The sequence below is a fragment of the Colius striatus genome, chromosome 19, assembly GCF_028858725.1.
Source record: "Colius striatus isolate bColStr4 chromosome 19, bColStr4.1.hap1, whole genome shotgun sequence".
NCBI lineage: Eukaryota > Metazoa > Chordata > Aves > Coliiformes > Coliidae > Colius > Colius striatus.
The window spans coordinates 4,865,087-4,887,998 of record NC_084777.1 but is presented as its reverse complement, the minus strand read 5'-3'; the positions used below and the strand labels follow the sequence as shown (position 1 = coordinate 4,887,998).

The window sequence follows — 22,912 nt, the reverse complement described above, 5'->3', positions numbered from 1 at the left end:
TTATTTACTTCAGCTTGGATGGGCTTTGCTTGCACTACAGAGAAATCGAATTTTCTGAACCACAATACAAAAACAGGTAAATGAAGTTAAATTGTGCACTTGAGACATCTGTTGAAGAAAAAGACATTCTTCAATCCCATCAGAAAATTAGGGCTTTGCTACATCCTGTCATGTGGATTGCACAACTGACGTGTGAGAGGACAACATATTGACACTTCTGGTGTACATCTTGTTTTGCTTTATTAACAGTTTTAGCAGTGTTTTATCAAATAAATAAGGCAGGTCCGTGGCTTAAATGTGCTATCCATTCTATTAAACATTCATTTGTACAAACATGTTGAAACATGGATTTGACCAGTAAGAGCTGCTTTCACCTTTCCACACCTATTATTTTAAGATGCACTCCAAGAGAAAAGACCTTCACAAATCAGCCAGGCTCCCTCACCTGCTGTGCTGGTTTGTTTGTTTAATAAAACGGCCACTAAGACGAGAGGAGTCTGACTGATCTGAAATTACACAGTGGAAATTAAAGAAATAAAAGACCCTGTGCTACTGTAGACACCTCGAGATTGGGAATGGCAATTTTAGATTTCTGGGTTTAAAAGCCTCAGCTACATTGCTCCAGGTAAAGGAGTAACATAATGGCACTTGAGTGAAGGAAAAAGTCTGAAGAGCGGAGAAAACTCTCCCCAAAACCTCCTTTGGGAGAGTACTGTAGAGAGAACAGCAAGAGTCTCTGCTGCCAAAATTCATCTTGGTAGGAGGAAATCTGAATCATAAACCCTTGTTTCCACTTGCTGATTAACAGGGCTGCTTATACACAAGCTTATTTTACAAATACAATTCTAAATAGAAGCAGAATTAAAGGTGATAAACATAAACCTGTATGTCAAGCTAGAGTTCAGCAATAACAGTGGAATACTTCAGTGAGTACTTCCTTGATTCCCAAAACCACCTGCTTTAGTGCTGGGCAAATACCTGCAACTCCCTATCACCCATTATCCCAGGATAATGAGAATGAACTCTTCATCCCTGTCCAGGTATCAAAGAATTACAGTCATTCTCTACTCCCTAACTTGTTTAAACAGAGGAAATGAGAACTGCATCAGAACTGCCTTATGTCAAAGACTGTGAACAGGCTGAAGTCCATCTGGAAAAATGTATTTACCAATACACTTACCATGAAAGATCTGACTACCACATCTGGCATTTGAGGCAGCTGGTAATGCAAGAGAGCAGTGGTTGCATGATCCGTCACCTGTATCATACAAAAGAAGAATATATGCTTATTCATTTTAGACCCAGCAGTGCTAATCTGCAGGATAACAGTATAAATTCCATGAGGAAGTAGCATACTGAGGATTATATGACTGTGAAGACATTCTCAAAGTAATTTTGGGTAGTTTTTCACAGCTTGCTTCCATTCCCTCTGCCAACTTCATACAAGAACCAGCTGAAGTAATCACGATAAATAACTTTGTATGCACATGGTAAAAATCAATGGATGCTCATGAACATGATAAAAGCTCATAGTGTTGGTAAAAAATCTAAACTGGTAGCTAATCTGAGTCAAATCATGAGGAAGGAGACCAGCTCTATGCTATGGGGAACAACACTAAACTAACATGCTTCCCTTTCCACTTTGGACTACTGATCCAGCTGTAAAAAGAAAACAAATCTTCTGTAGCATGTAAAATAGAAGCATCCATCATGAATAGTTTGCTTAACTTCCAAATGTCTACAGCATAGCAGCAGAATCTGTGCTTCTGTGATTGACATCCCATGTATTCTGTGAAATCATGAATAGGCAAAGTCACTAAACAAATCATGCCAGAAGAAAGCACTTTGGTTTTATCTTAAATGTTATCATTTTAATTCAGTCATTTTTAAAGATACTATATTCCCTTAATCTATGATGAAAAAACATGGTCCATAATGGAGCTAAATGAAGTAGTTCTACAAGACTATACGAACAGAGATTAAGACATCAAAAAACCTCAGAAGTTTTTGTTTTGGTCTGTTTTAGTGAAACAAACAAACACACCAAAAACACCAGACCAAACCCCCACCCCCTTCCTCAGCAGCATTAAACATCTTGATTTGAAAATGCAATTCTACCAAAAAATGAGTAAGCTCTCTCCATTTTTTAACAGAAAAACTTAAAAATATTTAACTTTTATAGTGCTGTTTCAGGTTGCTTATTTGGAACAAACAGGAACTGAGCTCTCAGTTTCATTTCCTCGGAAACCAGGAATTGATCAGTATGATTATGGTTTATGAATACCTGCATTACTAAAAGATTTCTGATAGAAAGCTTTTTAATTTCCCAGTCAATCTTAACTATCTTACATCTGGGAATTACAGCAAGACAGAGTACATACAAAATGTATACTTACAACAACAATAATAACTAAAGAAAACTGAGGAAAACTAGCCAATGCTTTGATAAGATCTTTTTCTTAATCACTACCATTTAAACATTACTCTGGAAGAAGGTAGTTTCTGATAGTTATGATACAACTCACTAACAGCACACAGCCTGTCAGCCTCCTAAGTTAATAACACAGACCACAGCTTGCTGCTTCTCCAAAGTTCTAGGCCAAATGCAGAAATTCTTGGCAAAATTCTTTGGGCTGGACTCTGAAAGAAGTCAGGACAACACAACCAGGAGAGCTACTTCACATCTTGTAATCTATTAATAGCCCTCATCAGCAACATCAAAGCATCCAACAAACTATGTGATTGTCTAGTTAGTGATTACGCTGTTCTTTCTAGTTTTATCATGGAGAAGTAGTGCTCTTCTTGGGGCTTTCTATGTATTTCCCAGAATTTGTCTATATACTGTAGTAAACTTTGAGTACGATAACGTGTGAACTGAAGCCACAATCGCTCTTCCCAGCTAACTCCACTTGTTCTTAATTTGTAGTTAGTCTAATTCAGCAATGTGAATTGTGCTGAAGCACTCAAACTTTCACTGGAGAAGGAGAAGCTCATGCTTGAAGCTATTTAGGGAAGTGAATCTGTAAAAGATGCATTCCTGAATAAATCCATGTATAGACAGGCTGTACTTCACACCATACAAACTTCCTCCACACAGCACTACATCAAATCAGTTCATCCTACACTGGGGACTCAATCTGAAATTACACTAAATTTTAGAAACGGATTCTGCTCCCCATCATCCGTGATGACTCCCAGAGCAGCTCCATTCAGCGTGAGTAAGGACATGTGATTCTGACATTGCAAGGGAAAACTTTTGGGACTCTGCACAGTTTGGTGAGTTTGCAAGAATACTCACTAAATGGACCTCAGCCTGCTTAAACCATTTATATGTTACCATTGAACACACACACACAAAATTAGACAGAATGTAACTGTGCTTTCATAGCACAGCATAACTCAAATCAGTCATTTCGTCTAAACACATCTCATGTAGTGTTCAGAAATGACTGTAACCCAAGCCCAAGCTATGTGATTTCTTTTAAGATGGTGCTTTTATAGGATAGGACCAGACAAGTCAAAGAATAGAAAGTTCTGAAGATATTTATGAGCAGCCGCTCTCCTTCTGCTGTTATTCCTAACAAACCAAGGCTTTTCTTTTTTTCCTGCATAACAAAGTTGTTTTCAGTTGGCAATGAAGAAAGTTCCTTAAAAAAAGAAATACTGCTATTAACAAATTTAAATTGACTGGCCACTTTGGGAAAAGTTGCACATATGCTGTTCCTATTGTAATGTAAAGCTAATGAGATTCCCCAGGGAGATAAAAGCCATACCAGCACTGCTAGAACACTAATGTTTCCTGAACAAAAAGGTGATTTCTACTATAAGCAAGGGCTGATGAAGTGCATCTGAAAAAGATTAAAGTGGGTGGCAAATCTGAGGAAGAAGAGTAGGAGAATGCTCCCCCCCAATCTATCAAACAAACATCATCTCAAACACCAAGAGTTGGGCATACCATAAACTGGCCAGTGTGTGGGAGTGAAGGGAGGAATAACACCCCCCTAGATAACAGAGATAATGAGAGAAAGCACAAACTGCCCAAGATTAAGAGAGAGGGGGAAGAAAACCCAAAAGTGAGGAAAAAACCCACAAGGTGGTGGTGGGGGAATCAGTGCTCAGCTTTATTAATGGGTAGACAATTTCACACCAAAGCAAAGCAAAACAAACTGCATATGCACCAGCTCAATTAAGGGTCACACTTTCTCTTCCAGCCAAGTTGGAATCAAACTAATTTATTCTGGGTGTAAGGTGACATTTTATACATTTCAGGGTATTACTTTATTAACTTCACTTTTACTGCTCTACCTTACCTACTGCTACTCAAGTTATCAGTCACTTTCTAATTTCTCTATCTCTTTTTATAGGGGAAGACATTCAGAAGAGGACACACTGATGGGCATAGCTGTTGCTCTGGTCCTTGAAATAGCTTTTCAAGAGATCTTGTAGAAAAGCTCAATATTTCGCAATTCATATATTGAAAAACACTTGAATTTTTGTCCAGAAAAAGAGGCAAAGCAAGGCAATCTCCTGAAGCACAATTCTGCCAAATAAAACAGCTATTGTTTAACTAAGCACTTTGAGACAGAGAAAAAGATACTTCAGCTATGAAAGAAAAACTCTGGCAGAGAATCTGAACAAGAAAACTTCCCTTCTTGTTAACAGTTAATTACATCACCTGAGATTTTTTTTACCCCCTCTTCACTTCCAAATTCAAGTTCATTATAATCACGTACTTCTTAAATGCATCTCTGCTCCCGTGTCTAGGGCATTGTATCCACCAGGAATACAAACCAGACTGACGCTGGATCAGATCTAATCTCCATTGCAATATTGTGCAAATTAAATCCCACTTACTTGTCACTCTTGGTGAACAACCATGGCCCAGCACACGAGCAGGGCTGTCCAGGCACTGGCGTGCTGCCAGAAACTATCTGCTGAGCCCACGCTGCCGCTCTGCTCCGTGGCACAGAGGGGACACACGCACTCCTGCCTTCCCTCTCACAGCCCACTGCTCTTGCCTGCTTGCTGAAGTTCTAAATAGCTCATAAGGCCAACATCCAGCCACGAGCAGAAAACAAAAGTCTGTTATTTGGCTCAACCAAGCCAACATCAGCAATTTCTAGAGCATTTCTTTACCCACTTTGATAATACCGCTGTGCTGAAATGTGCTTTCCAAACGTGACACATTCAAAATATTCAAACACAAAAGCAAAGACCTATGCTATAGCTTTGCTCCACCATAGACTAGGTATGTTACAAAGATGTATCAAGCTATACCTGCCACAAAAGCTAATACACAAACATACAAACCTCACATGACTAAATTACAGAAGCTCTCTCCTCTAGTGTTTTACCTCACTGTCAGTAAATCGGCCTTTCAAAAGCAGGTGCAAAACTTTAAGAAATAACTTTCCTTGCCACTTACTTATTGGTTTATTCCCTCAAGTATAGCACTGACAACTCCATCTAATATAAAGGGATTCTCTAAATCCCCTGAAAGTTTTCTAATTTTTTTTTTAAACCCTGCTAAGTTCATGGCCTTAGCAGTAGCCTATGGCAATGAGTTCGGGAGGATGCTCACAGCACTAAAAGAAAAAAGAAGGAAGGTTTTTTTATTAGTGTTCAGACCTTTTATAGCATGGAAAACTGCACAAGTGCCTTTGTTCATTTCCAAGGATTCCCATTACTCAATCTTCTTTCCAGAACCACGTTTGAATCTCTCTGGAGGGAACGTGGTGCACAGAACTCGGTGCCCAAGAGGCACTCGGAATGATGATAGATGATGCTTCTATGGACAGGCACTGATTAGCTCCACAAAAATCCTTTGCACACCCTTCCCTGCTCCCAACTCAGTAAAGCACAACCAGACTTTTCAGAACCACAGGATTTGTCACTTGTTTTCAGAGCTCACAGAGTGTTTAAGTTTTTATTTTGCTTGTTCTGCTTATTTGGATTGGGTCATAAGAGATTTTGTTTCACTCAAGGAAGTCTTTGAACAGAGCCACGGACCGATCAAGCACAGGAGCAATCGTGTGGGTGACCCTGGAACAGTCCATCTCCTCTCCTTGAACAGACATCATCAATAGCCCAGTATCTGTCTCATGCATGCATTCATCCTGCATGTGATTTTATTCTGAGATTACTGACAAGAATACATCTTCATACATTACAATACTTATGTGCCCTTGTAGTGGTGAAAATTGTGCTCCCCGAGTTCCATCGCTTTGGGATCACACAGCTCACAAACAGCTGGACAGACACAAACAGCTTCTCAAAGTTTAGGTTAAAACATGTCCTGGGAAGAAGCATACCAAGACAAAACAAAGTTTGTGCTGTGCTAAAATTGATGGGCCATTTAGCTGAAAGTAAGAATGGGACCCTAAAATCAGAGTGAAATGTATGGGTTTAAAGGCTATGCATTTGACTTAACCAAACTGATGATATTTCACAGCAAAGCCAGCTATGCTACTCTGAACTGAGCAGCCTGATAAATGAAACAGTTAATGTTTGACACAATCTTCCATTTTGATCCACTCATAGCACTTCCACTATTCTATATTTTTACCTCTTTTTTGAATGCAAAGTTACAAGTATTTCACCATTCTCTATTCCAATCTTCTGAACAAGGACCTGGACTTATGCAGCCCCCATGTACACCCTTCTTCCCACCAAAATGTTTCCTGCTTTGTTCCTCCTCTTGCACTAGTGGATCAAGAGATGAAAAGTGTTAAAATAAGGAGGTTTAAGATCAAAACAGTTGCCACTCCTGTGGAGTTTAAATGTCAGATCAACTTGGAAGTCTGAAAAACCTTTTCTTTGCTCCTTGTGCTTTTGCCCTTTCAGCCTCCCCTCTCTTATTTCCCAGCTCCATTCTTTGAATCTAACCCCGCTGGTGGATTCAATACCTATAAAGCTTATTCACCCCAGGACCAGATTCAAGGAGTCTCCAGGGAACTTGGAAATGACTGTACACTTTAACAGTAATGGGCCCTCCGGGAGCTGTCCCCCATCACATTATACACACTCGGGTATCCTGCCTAATAAGAAGGAGAGAGAAAAGGCTTGCTGACACAGCCAATGTTTGCAAACAAAAAGTCAGGACAAATTTAGCTTTGTCTGACAGGGTTGGATGGAAGATCAGAGGTCTCTGGTCCTTAACCTAGAAAGTCAAGCTACAACCCTGTGAGAATCTGACAGGCCTGCAGCTACCACAGGCAGGTAATCTTGCGAGCTCCAGATGTTGTTATATTATCATAGAAAACAGAGTTGGAGAATTTGGTCCAGCTTTTAAAGAGAAACAGCCCTGCCCTTCAGAGGGATGATTGAATTTAGTGTTAAAGGTGGCAGAGCTAAAAGGCCCACTCAGACTCCTCGGTGGGAGCAGTTACTCATATGTAGTTTTGTTTCTCTGCACAGCACTTTCACGTTGCCTTACTGGTGGCTGCCATGAGAAACACATTCCAAGAACATTCAGATGTGCTCTGACACATTTACTGACGATTTTTTTAATGGCATGAAAACATTTGTTCTGCAGCTCCTGCACTACAGATCCTACACTAGTAACAGTATAATAGTTTCTATTAACACTATTTTATCTGTTTCTTTCATTTTGTGGCTGGTAGATCACTAGTCCTGGATTTTATAAATGGATACAAGTACAACTGCAGAGAACAGAGAAAACCAAGCCAAGCACAGCACCTCAGAGAGAAAACTTACTATGCTGAACCACAGCATTTTCTATCATCTGTTTGAAAACTTCACTCAGGTCCTAGCCTTAACTTTAGCTATCAGCTCAACAGTACAGAATCTATTGATTACAAAGTACCATCACCTTGCATTTTTATCACATTTTTCATGCAAGAATCTGAGAGCACTTTGCAACCAATTCATCAATAGCTCCTGTGAAGTCAGTAACTATTACCCCAGCCTAAAAGATGCAGAAAACTGATCCAAAGACAGTTTAAGCTGCCCAGGGCAACACAGTGACAGAGCTGGGAACAAAAAACTACTATAAAAAAAATGTAGACAGCTGTTCAACTGGTTACAGGCAATCCTTTCTCCTGCAGTCTTTTCCTTCTGGTTTTCCTTTTGATAAATATTAATACATTTGTTATTATTTACCAAGAGAGAAGTGGACAACAGGAACTTGAACATTCAAGTCGTGTGACATTATTTTAGAGAATTCAGAAGGGATTAATGATTCTCGTTTTTCCTTTACACTGCACATTTGCTCACTGACCTCTTCCACTTTTGGTCTGAAGGCCATCACCTAGACCTGAGGAGAAATTTATGTATTTATGCTCAGAGTCATTCACTTGGATTCCTAAGCAAACCTGTACATTTACTCTGTTACCTTGTATAGAGGAAATTATAATGAAACCCTCAAGGTGTGTTATCATTTAGCAGGAAGGATGGCAACATGACTTAAACCTTCTACACAATCAAAACATACAGGAAGACAGTCTTATGCCCAAATGAGACTACAAGCTAACACACACATGCAGAAATTGACAAGATGCACTCAGTTACAGAACCTTAAAAGTATTCCATTGCAAAAGCTACTTAAAAGCACACTGATAAACAAGTTACTAAGATTTATGCCTTTCTACTTCCTGCTGTATTACCCTACTTGACACGAAGTATTATTGAGGAGTGATGGGGGAAAAAAAAGAAAGAATATTTAATCCACTCATCTGGGGTAAAGAACCAACTGCAGCAAAGATTTGCTTTAATGCTAGGCAGAGAGGGAGAGCAACCAACCTCCCCAAAAGCTCTGCTTTGATCTCTAGTAGGTGAATATCATAGGTCAAACATCTTCCCTTCTGACTGCATCTCAAATCTTGGAAGGAAGATGCACAAATACAGCCAATATACCATACTTTTGACCCCTGCTTTTATGCCCTTTTGAGTCCCTCACCCCTATTTGTTACATAAACTACAGAAGTAGATGAAAGGAAACCAGTGCACTAGCTGGAGACTTGAGATTCTTGAACTGTGCTCAAAGCTATGGAAACTGGAATTTAAACCCAGATCAATCTGAACTTGCAGCATTTTGACAAGAGGCCTTCAAAAAGAAACCTCCTCTCCCTGCCTGGAAAACAGGGAGATATAAACCTTCCCAAAATATACTTTAACCTTCTTAGTTTACACTTATTGCTCCCGTTCTCTCAGTGGTCTTTTCTTACTTGTCAGAATGGAATTCATTTCAGTAAGTCACTCCTTTTTCTTACACCATCATGGGAAGGGAAACAGGTGAAATAATGTCATGGAAAAAAATTCCAAACTCATTTGGAATGCAAGTTCTGCTGATTTATTAAACTGAAACCCTCAGGAGAGGCAGGTGACCAAAAACAATGAAAGCAACAAAAGAAAATCCAAGTGAACCTGAAACAGTCCTTCCTCTCCCAAAAGATTTAAACTAGAGTGCTTGAAGATTCCTCATGAAATTTTAAGACTAAAGCAGTATAATCTCCAATTTCCTATCCTAAACCATGGCCTGTAACTGTGATGGGAAACAAATCTAAATTAGTAGCAGCAGAAGTGATGTCCTTGTGTAATCACAGTTTTCTGTTACTACAGACCATTGGGTTTTGTTTGCAAGTTGTGACGGCAAAATAATACATTCTGAATTCTCTTACTTAAGGGTCTAGGTATTTAAAATAAACTCTGCATATGTTGTATTGCATTATGTAGAGAGAAATGATGTGAGACTTACCTTCTGAAAAACTTGATAGTTGGATTTAGACCATATGTCAAGCTACAGGAGAAAAAAAAAAAGTTATCCATTACCACATGTAAAGAAGAACCTTTACAAAGAAAAAGAAGCTAAACAGCTGTTCAAATAGGAAGAGCAAGCAAACACATCTACAGAGATGTGTTTCTCAGTTCATTACTATGACCTATTGCCTGTACCTGTTGCAATCCAGGAAAGGCGATTAGAGGTGTACTGCAGTGAAGAATAAATACAGCTCATCACAGTTTCAATTAAAAAAGAATACATGTACAGGTCCAGTTGAATTAATGTGTTCTCTTTAAAACCAGCAAAATCTTCATTCGTGTGGGACTGTGGCTGATCTATGCAAATATTCATCAGACTTCAGTCTGTTTCTAAAATGAGGGCATTTTCAATAAGTTTATGCTTGTGTTGTGTCTGAGTAAGTGATTCATTTACAAATGACACAAAGAACATTTAGCTGAATTAAGTCAAAGCACTGGTCTAGTGGGGCTAAATAATACATCCCATAGGAAACTGCATTACATTTGCAGAGCAAAACCCCTCACCACACTAAAAGAAATTGTAGAAGGTTGTAGATAACTGTACACATCTACCACTTAAATGTGTGCATAACATAAACTAAAAGAGCAACCTTAAGTAAGTATTATTAGCCCCAGAAACCAGAAGGTAAGGCTGCCCTTGTTAAGCTGCCAAATGGCTCACATATTAAATAATTTCAACTGACACTCTACTGCTCTTTTAGCCCAGCCCTGTGGATTATCTTGTGCTCTGTCAAGAAAAAGCAGCAGGAAAAACACAAGATGAACTTTCATCAATTCCAGACTTGTAAATCACTTTTTTTTGTACAGGTCCCACTGTACCCACAATTCCATATGTATAAAACTTGTCATGGGAAAGGTGTTTGATGCAGACCTCAGGAATCTCAGCCTATACAGAAAAAGAGGGTTTTTTTTGAGGGAATTTATGAAGCAGGGATGGTTTCTCTAGTGCTTGATAACATGGTTGGTTTTTCTCCTTTACTATAAGGTAGAACTGATTATTTTAATTAAGTCCTAGCTGAAATTACAAGACTTTTAAAAGGCACAAAGAGTCTGAAATGAAGAAAGTTATCTGAAGTGAGTAAAGCACACTAGAGGGAGGTGCAGGAGGAGAGGGGGAAGGATGCTGAACCCAGTTAATTAATTCACATTGCTGAAAATGTTCAGAATGCTAAAAGTTACCACTCTTTTAAGTGTAATGCTGTTAAGGGGCCCACTTCTAAATGCCAGTACAGAAGTGACTCTTGAATCCTCAGTCTGGACACGAGGTGATGTTAAAAGACTTTAAAAATCACTTCAGGATAGATGTTTCATGGCTTAGTACCTCTGACCTTGCCGCAAGACAAAAGGCAGCTGATGTCTCAATGCCTTTTCCAGGTTAGATGAAGATGGAAATACCCTCAGGCGTGTACCTACAACCTTTTAACATTTATTGGCTCTTGGGGGGGGGGAATCAAGAATTTGTGTGAGCACCAAGAACATTCATAAGCCAGAGTCCGAAGCAGCAGTTCAGCCTGGACTTGGACCTGAGCGTGATTTACACTAGAGGAAGAGACCCGTGCCTGCTGGGAAGGAAACGTGGCATTTCCATATTAGAAAAGTCTACATCTGAAAATAAAAAATTAATGCATGTTTTAAAAAGCTGTTTTCATGTATTTTAATGCTTTCTTTGACCACAGATGGAGTTGGAACGTATATACAGTTTTGCTAACCTCTAGTGATCAAACCAAGTATGTGATCCTCTCTAGTTAGACTCAACATCTAAGAAAAAAACCCAGCATTTAAGATGAGACCAGTGGGTTCTGAATGTTCATTAGTTGGCATGAAGATTGAAAAGCTGAAAAAAAAGTAATGAATGTCTGTCTTATGGACAGGATGTTATCCAAGTTACAAAGAAAAAGCTACTAACCCCCCCCAAACCACATGCACACATCCTAAATGACTGCCCACCTTTCCCCCTGAAACAGAGGATTAAGGCAGAGGCGGATTAAAGAATGCATCGTTATAGGTCTATTATTCTTCAACTTTTCACTTTCAATCGAGACACACATTTGTAACTAAAAAACTGCTGAAAGCACAATTTCAGGGCATCCTCTGCATGTGAATTAAACTGGGGCTTTTTTTTTCCCAATGCCCCACTCTCCCCACCCATCCCCAGCATAAGTAACAAGAGGCCATTTTCTGAAGGTCGTCTGAACGATTTCAAAGGCGGTAACAAATCAGAATGTTCCCTGCATCTAATATCAAACAGGTCCGGTGCCAACACTTATTAGAGAAATCGGATTCAACCCCCCTTCACCCAAACACACACACATCCAGCTTTGAAGTGGAAAGAATGCAGGGATCAGAAATTACCCGAGAGACAGCTCTGCCTGTCTTTGAAGCTTTCCTTTGATACTACTATTTCTTTTCCTCTCTTACACTACGAGGCTAAAAGCTGCCTTTTCTTATTGATATGGGGTAATTAATGAAGTCATAGCATTAACATAACCCAAGTTCCTTAACGTGATAATTCAACAGAGACACTTAGGTTTCTTTAGTTAAGTCTAAGGGATGCAAAAGTAAGAATTTGGCTAGGCAAGGATGTTAAAGTAACTCTTCTAAATATGTCCTGTGAAGGTGGTTCTTGGTCTCTGCATCCAAAGAACAGCATGGTGTCATTATGCCAAAAAATCCTGGTATGTTTTTATTTTTATTGGCAGACTAAGGCTGCTAATGGCTCAGCTGACAATGAGCCTGCTCTGCGAGGGTGAGCTGCATGGCTTCATTTATTCAGGAATCAGGACAACACTAGTAATTAATTACTATCCATGGTTAAATTCCAGTATACAGCAACTACGTTGGAGTTTGAAATTAAGGATGGCAAAGTGCCATCAATAAAACCACGGGGCCAATTAAAATGCATCAGTATGTGATGGATACAATGGGTAAGTACAGTAAGCGAGAGAGACTGCAGAGTGATCATCAGCCAGAACCCAGGACATGACAGAAGCTGCCAGATCTCACCTATTGTTTTCGCAAAGTGTCACCAAAAATGTCTAAGTTATGCAGCTGGCAAGCTGGCAAAGACATATTCTGCAGGGTTTGTGAATAATTCATGAGAGAAGTACATGAAGCACTTAAGAAACGCAACGATCCTTCGTCTGTATAAGCAAAGCTTGAAAATAAAACCCCAGAACGTAGTGTCTTATTTTACTCACTGAAACCTTAAGGTTTCTATTTTTTTCACTTTAATTTTGAAAGTATTTAAATCTGTAACAGGGACTACTCAATTTAACGAGACCTCAGTACAGCAGAAACCACGTGAAGCTTTCACGTAAGTACCTGTCAACCTACACAGCACAATGTACAAGCACATGGTGAGCGAAATAATGCAATGAATAATGCAATGTCAGCTTTCCTGTGTCACTGCTGAGGTGCCACCATGCAGTTCCACATCTATGAGAAACACCTGAATTTGTTTTTTTCTAGACTTGCCTGAAATACCAGAAGACTATCAATGTCTCTGCTGTTTGCATTCATCTCTTCCTTTTTCCCAGCAACACAAAATTTGCTAAAACAGTTGTACAAATCATTGGCCTCTTCTGTGCACAGTCCATTTTTCACTTACAGTCTATGTGATCATTCAGCCTCTTGCTGATGGCCATTTCTTCTCTTACTGAAGACAACTGAACATATTTTGTTCCCGCAAACACTGTTCTACGTGGAGAAATCACTCAGTGAATGTCACTTTTGTTACTTTAAGGACCTCCTGACTTGTGCAGTTCAGAGGATGACTCAGCAGACCCTCATTCAGTAAGGAAGCAAGGATGCTGTGACTTATCCTGTGTCCCTTCCTCAACACAGCTTACAGAAAAGACAGAAGCTTCAAAATTGCCACATTACATGACAGCACCTAGTTAACCTTACTGCTGCTGTTTACAAATATTAAACGCTTTCTAGGAGTGCATCAGTTAATCCCCAAATCAGCAATTACTGTGTTAACTGCTCAATGGGAAAACAATCTCCTCCTACTGTGATTCTGAGGGTTCTCTGTGTTTTTATTTAATAAAGATGATATGTGCTCATCTCCTTTTTCATGCTCTTCTGAATGCTAGTGCATTTCTTTTTCTATCAGGCTAGAAACTGAGAAGCTAGAATACTATGGCGAAAGCTTAGTGCAGTACTTTCCCAACAGCATCTGTTGTGACAGGGAAGGAATTGGAATGGACTCTGTTTGCAATTGACTGCAATCACTCATTCCCAGCAGGCACAATAAGTAAAGCGAATCATTGCAAGAGCACAATCTTATTCTTATTCTCCAATTACCAGTGTAGTTAATTAGTGAAAAAGAGGGAGCTTACTGTTTGTCAATATGTGCTCCAGTTGGCAAAACTAGCTAGCTATGCATTTATTCAATCTTCCAAGCCAAATTCACTCGTGACTTAAGCGGCTGCAACTCCCATTCTACAATGAGACGTTCCTATTTATACCTAAAGCGCAGACCTTCAGGTTTGCAAAAGCCCTGGATGGCCCAATGGAATAACAAACTGCCACGTAAAGGTCACAGGTTCATACAGCCTCGTGGGAGCAGTCACATAACCTATAGCTTTGGACGCAGAAAGCTAAATCAGTAGAAAACAGACTCCCCTGCAGACTGGCTTAAAGCAAGAAAACATGCCAGGTGTTAGCATTGATGGTCTGAAGAAGCTGAAGTGCTCCCCACTGACAGTAGAAAAAGGTTAGTGCCCTGTGCCCACTGCTGGCCTCTGAGAGTCCCCCTCAGAGCAAACGATGACAGGGAAATGGTATATGGCTCTCAAGAGAGTTAATATTGTGCTAAACAGAAGCCCAACGCCAGATGCAGAGTTTCAGAAGGGAACTCTTTTACTTAGCTTCTCAGCACATATAGCATCATTATATTTCAAGGAAGCTTCACAGGAAACTGGATTCATCAGAGAAAATGAGCACAACCAAATCAAGTGTGACACAGGAATCTATCAGGCACTGTCAGTGCTCTTTAGGCAGACTACTACTTCACTTCTGAACAGAACTCAGGTGAAGAGGGGCTGGTGCTGTAAGTCTGTATTTTTATGCTAATATACAGAGTGTGTGGTGCAGCTGCTTCTGCAGCAAAGCAACATTTAAACCTGCACATCTGAATAATGCAAACCAAAACCGGGCAATTCTTACTTTACTACTTCTTGGGCCAATCTCCCGCCCTTCAAGTGAGACTCTCTCACCTGAGAAATACAGCTGTACAGCTGAAGGAGACTTCAGCAGATCAGCTCCTGGCTTTTTCTGGGGAAGGGATGTTCAGACTCAGAGCCGCTGAACTCTGGGTCAGTACACAACGTGCCTCTGTGCTAAAATACAGCTACTGCTTTTGAAAGGAAAAGGAGTCGCACCTCATTATAACATGGCCTATGGGTGTCAAGTACTCATCTTGATATAATGAACTTCTTATTTTAATAGGCTTCATAATCAGACCAGAAAGCTCCAGAGAGAAAATGTGAAACATGGAGGTATTTAGTACTGTTACTGGCAAAGGAGAGTCCTGGCGGATGTCTCGGTAAGAGAGACCATTCCACCCTGAAAAGACAAACAAGCTGAGCTGAAGGCCGTCAGGTCCCATTAACATCTCCTGATGCGCTAAAGGGAGCCATATGGAGTGTGTGCAGTCAGACAAAATTTGAGGGTTCAAGCAGGGTGAATTGTTCATAAAACAAGTCACTTGTGAAAACAGGTAACACTTGCTCTAATAGCTGCTGTTCAAGATGTGCTATTACTGACAAGCAGATTACTGAGGATTACCGGCCAATGATTCGCACAGTTGCGTTTATCAACTCGAGGAAAAAACTAACCCAAGATTTCCCAATAGCTCTCAGAAAAGAGAAAACCAAACCTTGGGCTATTGATGTGCTGGTACGCTGGAAAAATGTTTCCTCAGTAGACACTATTAACGAGGCAACCAGCATCTAAGGTGATAAATTAGAAATTCAAGCAAGGGCTTCAGAGGTTAGAGAGCAGTCAGACATTTGGGCATGAAAAATCCAAGCAAAGCATGATAAATTTAAACCTGAGCATTTTGCAAAACACTCACAGAGTCTTTTGACAGTTTTATGTTTCTGGCATACTCGTGATAGGATTCCTGTTCTCTGTCATTCGAATACCTGGTAAAAATAAAATGTAATGTTGCTGGATACACAATAACCTACCTTGCCATCCTCAGTGTAGACATTTTCATTGTACCCTTTTACTATCGTCCGGTCAATGAAGAGGCTCCGCATCACCACTATCACTTTTAACACTTTTCCTAAGGTCACCTGTGAAGAACAAGAGAAGGACAAAAAACAAGCTGAAGGAGAGCTGCGCCTGAATTCACAAGACCATCAAGTTAACAACTTAAGTTGATACAATTTCAGTTTTCAATGTTTTATAGACAGACCAAAATAAAAGCTCTAAAGTCACTGTGTGTGTTGTGAGGAAGAGACAGATTATACAGTGCAGAACAAACAAACATTCATTTGCAACTGAAAATGTATGAATTCACAGAATTCCCTTGTGTAGACAGGACACTGCCAAGCAACTCTCAATTTTATTAACACCACAACTCAATAACTTGTCAAAAACAATGAGCAAATGTGATTGTTTTCGATGTATTTGATATTCTCCAATACAAGTCCACTTAGAGAAAAATAATTCGAAAGAAGAAACAGATTCTTCTAATGCAGGTTTTTAAAGGATGCCATGACTTTAATGGAAAACATTTTAGGTCTAATAAAAATGTTAAATTATTTAAAAGGAAACTACAGTTAAGAAGTAAAAATGTGACATTTTCAAAGGTTTAATTTTCTCCTGTGAAAGTAGTAAAGCATAACGAATAAAACAAGTATCATGTAAAATATTTAGGGTCAGTCAGGGTATAACAACAGAAATAAGCCTAAATTACATTATTGACAAAAATGCAATAATGAAGGCATTTTAATCTAAAAATCAATTTACATTTCAAAGATGAACTTGCACTTCAATATTGTTACATCTAACAATACTGTGTGTCTGACAACAATTCTTTGTGGTTTGTTATACAGAGATTATTACACAGGTTTCCTTCACCCACAGAAGTATAAAACTGAGACGAGTTCACTAAAATGAACTAAAATGATAAAAATTAGTTCACTTCAATATTTTCCAACCAGCAGCAGCTCATTTTCCATTGTCTGTGTTCCAACATTTTGTCCAGTACAGATTAACACATGCCAGAAAAGTTGTGTTTTTACTGCTAACCTTTGCAGGCAAATCCACACCCAAAGAAATCAGTCAATAGGCATCTTTATTGATTTGTTAGATGTTTTTCCTTTTTAAGTCCTGCTAACGACTCCTATTTACTGCCTTGTTTCAACACCCAACCTGATGCAGACTAACTAAAAGACTAACAGGCAAATCAACTCTGAAGTGCCAAGATGCTTTTCCCCCAGGAAGACAGAAAATCTGGCACAAAGACTCTTCGTCAAAGCTGATGCAGGGACCATGCTGCTGAAGGAGAGTTGGGAGGGGAAACGGTGGGAAGAATGATATTGGATGCTGAAGAACAGTTACTCAAACTTGCTGGGATATTCTGTAATGAGACCTAATTGATCTGCAAACAAAGTGGCAGAGTTATTCAGCACTTGTATCAAGAGTGTTAAATACAAAGTTATGACCCAGAGGTGCTTTGGTCTATAATGCTGATCATCCACTGGAATTAGAAAGACAGTTTTTGTTGTAAAGATGAGGAAATGGAGTAGCTTTGAAAAAAGTTGTAAATGCATTTAGAGTTGTTAGTTTTTTAATTAGTTTTTCTACCTTAGTAAGAATGGCACTTCATTAGGGTATAGGTCTACTAAGAAGACTGACTCTTGTAACTTCACACCAGGCATCAACCACACACAATCAAATTAAAAGGAGGAAAATACGAAATTTTAAACAAAAAGAAATGTTAATAGAAGACCAAAAAGGCTGCCCTACAAACATCCAGACTCAGCTTTACCTGTAATGTTTCCTATCTCCATTTGCCTTCACACACATTAGTGGATGCTTACTTCTCTTCCCCGCACCTACGATATCTCACATTGCTATAAGGTAAAAAAAAAAAATGGATGAAGCTGATCTGAATCCTGTGTGGGATGTTCCTGAAAATCCTCAGAGTGAACAGTGGAATGTAACAAACTGAAAAATCCCATGTTTGGCATTTCAACTTGCTCAAATATACTTATTGCACAAACCTCCCCACAAGATTTACCTGCGCAAATGCTTTCAAGATGCTTCTGCAGTAGCTTGCTACCTTTTCCCAGGTCATCTGTTTTCACACTCTTCCAATGACTCACTCTACACTTTCAGAATCTCTCAGCTACCCAGATCCCAGCCATCATGTATCATCCAACACTGAAAGGTCAGATTCCACAGACTGGTCCAGGACAGTAGGCTTGATCACCCACTTGCTTGAATGTCAAACAAGTAAGGTTACACAGCGTAAGGAGCTGTGTAAAGCCATCCTTAGATGGGTACCTAATGGTGAGCTCCCTGAAGAAGGCACCATTGTCGCAATTTCAACTTACATAATGGTTGTACAAGAGGGTCTTCTCTAGAAGCAGGGGAGGCAATGCAAATGAGGGATAGAATGCATTGCAACTTTGGCTGGGTTAGTGCTAGGTTGTCTGAATAAGCTCTTACAGTGCTCTGGCACCGCAACAGAAAACTTCCCTTGCTGCTGCTGTTTTGACACAGGATTCCTGTAGGTTTTATACTGTCTGCAAGAGAGATTGGGACTTTCAGATGATTTTTGTAGGACCTCATCATTATTTAAGTCTGACAGAAGCAGAAATTTTGTAAAACTACGTGTAGCTCAGTGAAATTATAGTTCATCATTTTTACAGCACTGAAAGAATGAGGCTAGTAGCACACAGAATAAACAACAGCCTGTCACTAGACTGGAGGACGCTGTTAGATCTGGAAGCCAGAAGTATACTTCACAGCTCTTTTCAGGGTAAAGCACATTCCATATTGTACACAATAAATGAGATATCTTTTATTTTTCCCCTCTAATAATCACAACTTGTAACTGTTTCCAGGACTTAATGTTACTGTTCACCTCTAATGTATTTTACAAATCGTGTTTTCCAGCAACCCATTTGCTTTCAATGCCTGCTCAACTTACCTAACTGGAGTCCATGTTCAGCAAAGATCTATGTGGGGAATATAATTTATACCTATAGTGATACAACTGTGTCCCCACAGATCACCTAAAAGAATGTAATAAAAAAACTAATGGCTCTGGTAAAAAAGTAATTTGGTAGCTGTACTCTGAGCTCCTGTAGGTATAGGTCTCTCCTTCTGGAGGTCAAGACTTACCCAGATAGTCCCTTTTCAATGGGCAGGGAAAGGTCTCTGCATTTCCACATATATCAACTGCAAGAAATTTCTTTCATTATACACAAAAGATACCTTTCAATTGTGAGAAAAAGGCAACAATTTCCTTTCTAAGCCAACTTTTCCTATTAAATTTCAACTTCTTCTGTCGATATCCTGTTAAGACAGCACTTGGCTTTTTAATATTTTGCCTGAAGGATATATGCCAACTCGTCCTTGATGTAGAAAATTTTAATTCAAATCAATACATGTACAAGGTCACTTTAAAATTCAATTAATATGAATGAAAAAATATGCCCCACAGTTCCACGAGCTGAAAATGGAACAGTTGCAAGTTAAATACTTCTGTAGCTTCTGTTTTGGTCTGTGTAATAACAATGTACTTTTAGCTTCCTTTTAACTAAACTATACTAAATTCAGACAGTTAAGTTATTCATAAATCCTCTGCTTCCTAAAATGGCAAGCTCCAGAAGAAGGTAGGACAGGCAGCTGATTGAAATCTGCAATATTATGCAGCTTTTCTGACAAAGATATATAAAATAAAAATCTTCTTGAAATATCCCAGTTTTAAAAATATTTTGTCTATCACCAAGATAATTCTCAAAGAGCATATGACAGATATTGTATGCCAAGAAAGGGGGAGGGGGAAACAGAATAATCAGTGAGAATGGTTTAGATAATTTCTTGTAAGACTGCTAAAAAAAGTGCCCATTTAACACCACTTACAATTGGAAAAGAAATAAGTATCTTTCCAAATAAGTCAGTATTGGGGTCAAAATTAACTTTACAAAATGAAAGGGATCAAAATTAATTTACCACACCAGAATTCTGCCTGGAGGAATTCTGCCTCCCCCTTAGTTTTGCCTCCTCACTGAAACAGATAGCACATGAAAAGCCCATTTATAAACAATTTCTTTAAAAATGCATTAACAAACATTCTTTCTCCAGATTTACTTAAGATTTTGATGTTAGGAAAACCTATGTTGAAAACTCCAAGCTCCAACGCTTAGCAAAAAAATCCCAAAGCTCCAGATTTCCTCTCAGCATCCCAGGGAATTTGCTGCTGATTTGAGCTGCAGATGCTCTGCAATGCAGAGCTAAAAGATAGGAACCAGTAGTTTCAGTTCAAATGGGTACCTCCCTGCTTGCATAAAAAGTAGCACAAGTTTGTATGGTTTTTTATTCACCTTAGGAAATGATAAGGCAACATCAAACCAGAGATGTAACCAGGCTATACAATTTCTAGCTAAAGGCCAGACACCTGCTTCTTAGCGTACAGCCTGACATAAGCTTGTCCTCCCACTCGTGTATCTGTCTTACTAATCAGCACAATGCCTGGAAATCACAAATATACACACACACACACACAGAGTGAAAAATAAGCTTTTCTATTAAAAATGAAGTTAAAAAAAAATCACCTAGACTTTCAACTAATTTTTTTCCCTGATGTCTCATCTGCTGCTGGTATGAATGCTGTGCTTTCCCCTCACATCCTCATTATTCTTTAATGATGCCTATTTGTAAATAGCAAGATAAGATGCAATTAAGCCATTAGAGTCTAAATAAACAAACGTACTAATTAGGTTCTTTACAAGGATTTCTTTTTTTGTGTAAGGGCTGGAATTTACCTTTCATTAGTCTAACCTAATTGCAATAGTGCATGATAAGAACTCAACATAAATGAAAGACTTCACATGATTTTGCTGTATTTAGGATGAGCTGGTGATCGTCTCCCCTCAGTAACACGGTATATTCTCTTATGGTGAATAAATTGGCTCAGACTATTGTTCAAAGGTTTACAGATTTTGCCAGTGGCTACTCACACTTACAGAAGGGTCATGTTAGTCCAGTGTTTCTACAGATGATGAAATGGATTTTGCCTCTTTATTCCATTCTAAATTATAGCACACCAAGAATTTTACAGGGACAAAAACAATGTCTGATCTTGCAGAACATAAATCTATGGGAATACCAACACAGACCTGCGAGCCTTTGAGACTGCACAGCAACCCCGAGGCACAGGAACCCTGTGGAGGGAGAAAAGCTGAGGACATTTCTCACAGGTCTTTCTCTACTTTTTCTACTCTTGCTCGCTCATTTTCGCATCAAAAGATTCTTCCCCATCTTCCTCATTCTTATATTAGATAAGCAGAGAATAATTTACCATTTACTTGTCATCCCCTGCTCGTGAACTTCGTTGATTCAAGACACTGTTCCTCCACATCCGTGACCTCAAATGCTGACAATGCTCCAGAGCCAAACCCAAGGCGCTGCAGCCACAATAGCCCCACTATGAGCTCAGAAGTGATTTCCTCAAGGTCCAGCTCACACACGAGATCCTTAAACATGCCTGTAGTTTGTCAAACATCAAAATCTACCTAGTGTCTCCAAAAGAGTAAATCCCTACATGAATATTCATCCTATGTGCCTATAATCAGGTGCCTAAACCACCTAACATGGTCAATAGCTCTATATCCCCACCTTTACCCAGTGTCATCTCTGCACCAGTTTACACATGAACCACCAGCTGGTCAGGAGGAACCGCTTATGTTGCTGAGCATTTTGGAGAAAAGATTGTTTTGAAGAGCATTACATTGTTTCCAATCAGGTATGACATCAATACTGATTTTAAATGACTTAGCAAACTTCTCCTCCTCCTCCTCCCAGTTCCTTAGCATCAGGGGCTCTAGAATAGAAACCACTTCAGCAGCCTTTCCTAATGGACAAATTATACATTTCTAACAGAAGATAATAATGATTTTATGTAAAACACTGATAAACAAAAATGAGACACAAGAAATTATTCAGTTTCAGCAAGCAGATGTCTAGCCTATTTGCAATTAATACAGCCTACTTCCATACAATCAGACTGTTTAAAATGCTTGGAACAAGATTTGAAAAGTTCAAATGCAAATATGTCTGATTTTATGAAGAATGAAAAAAATTGTATAAAAACATGTTTCACATTGTTATGAGAGATCTATTAAAATCTAGGCAATGGTATATAGTTCTAAAATCAATTTATCATTAAAAATTGTAAGAAAATGTGAAAAGAAGAAATCTTGATTTGTGTCATGAGCTTCAGTTTGGCAGAAACAATTCAGGTTTTCCAGTTGGAAGGTAGTTATACATATCACTATGCTTTAGAAACAGCTCAAATTACAGAAAACTATTCAATTATCTGTAAAAATATTTACCCAGTGTTTGTAACTTCTATGGTGGTGCTTTTATACAGCTTTACAAACACTGGGGATACATATGATTTAAGACCAATTAATTCCCAGATGAAGACAAGAAAATAAGTTTTCTACCCCTGACTAGGACTAGTTAGATACATGACCCTAAGGAAGTCATCTGTGTCAAGTGAAGAAGTGGGGCTAATGTTTACTGTTTTCCAAAGGATTTCAGGTATTAGTGAATTGTTTCACACAAAAAAATGTTGTGAATTTTGATAAGGAGAATCAGGTGTGTGATACAAGGACATAATGATCACAGCATCAAACCATTCTGTTGGAAAACAAAATGTCTATCTAGGAATACAATTAATCATTCAAAAAAAGGCAAAAATCTACATACTTTTCATTAATTAAAAATCAGCTCATGTTTTCTTAACATACAAGATGAGGTTTATCGATTTACAATTCCTGGCATTTGACCAACAAAATCTCACCAAAACCTTCAGGAGCCTGCAGTTCCCTTTGCTGCTGCTGCAAATTAATTTTGCATAACGCTGTTATTAAAGCCAATACAA

General features: G+C 39.0%; 1 protein-coding gene across 1 annotated transcript in view; it reads right to left on the bottom strand.

Annotated features, from left to right (window-relative positions):
- MED27 (mediator complex subunit 27) overlaps nucleotides 1-22,912 on the bottom strand; it is an 87,065-nt gene that overhangs the window by 1,505 nt on the left and 62,648 nt on the right. Inside the window, exons 5-7 of the mRNA XM_062011829.1 lie at nucleotides 15,972-16,079; nucleotides 9,716-9,757; nucleotides 1,181-1,258 (exon numbers count right to left, since the gene is read on the bottom strand). Coding sequence (XP_061867813.1) covers nucleotides 1,181-1,258; nucleotides 9,716-9,757; nucleotides 15,972-16,079 — 228 coding nt within the window. The remainder of the gene's footprint in view (nucleotides 1-1,180; nucleotides 1,259-9,715; nucleotides 9,758-15,971; nucleotides 16,080-22,912) is intronic.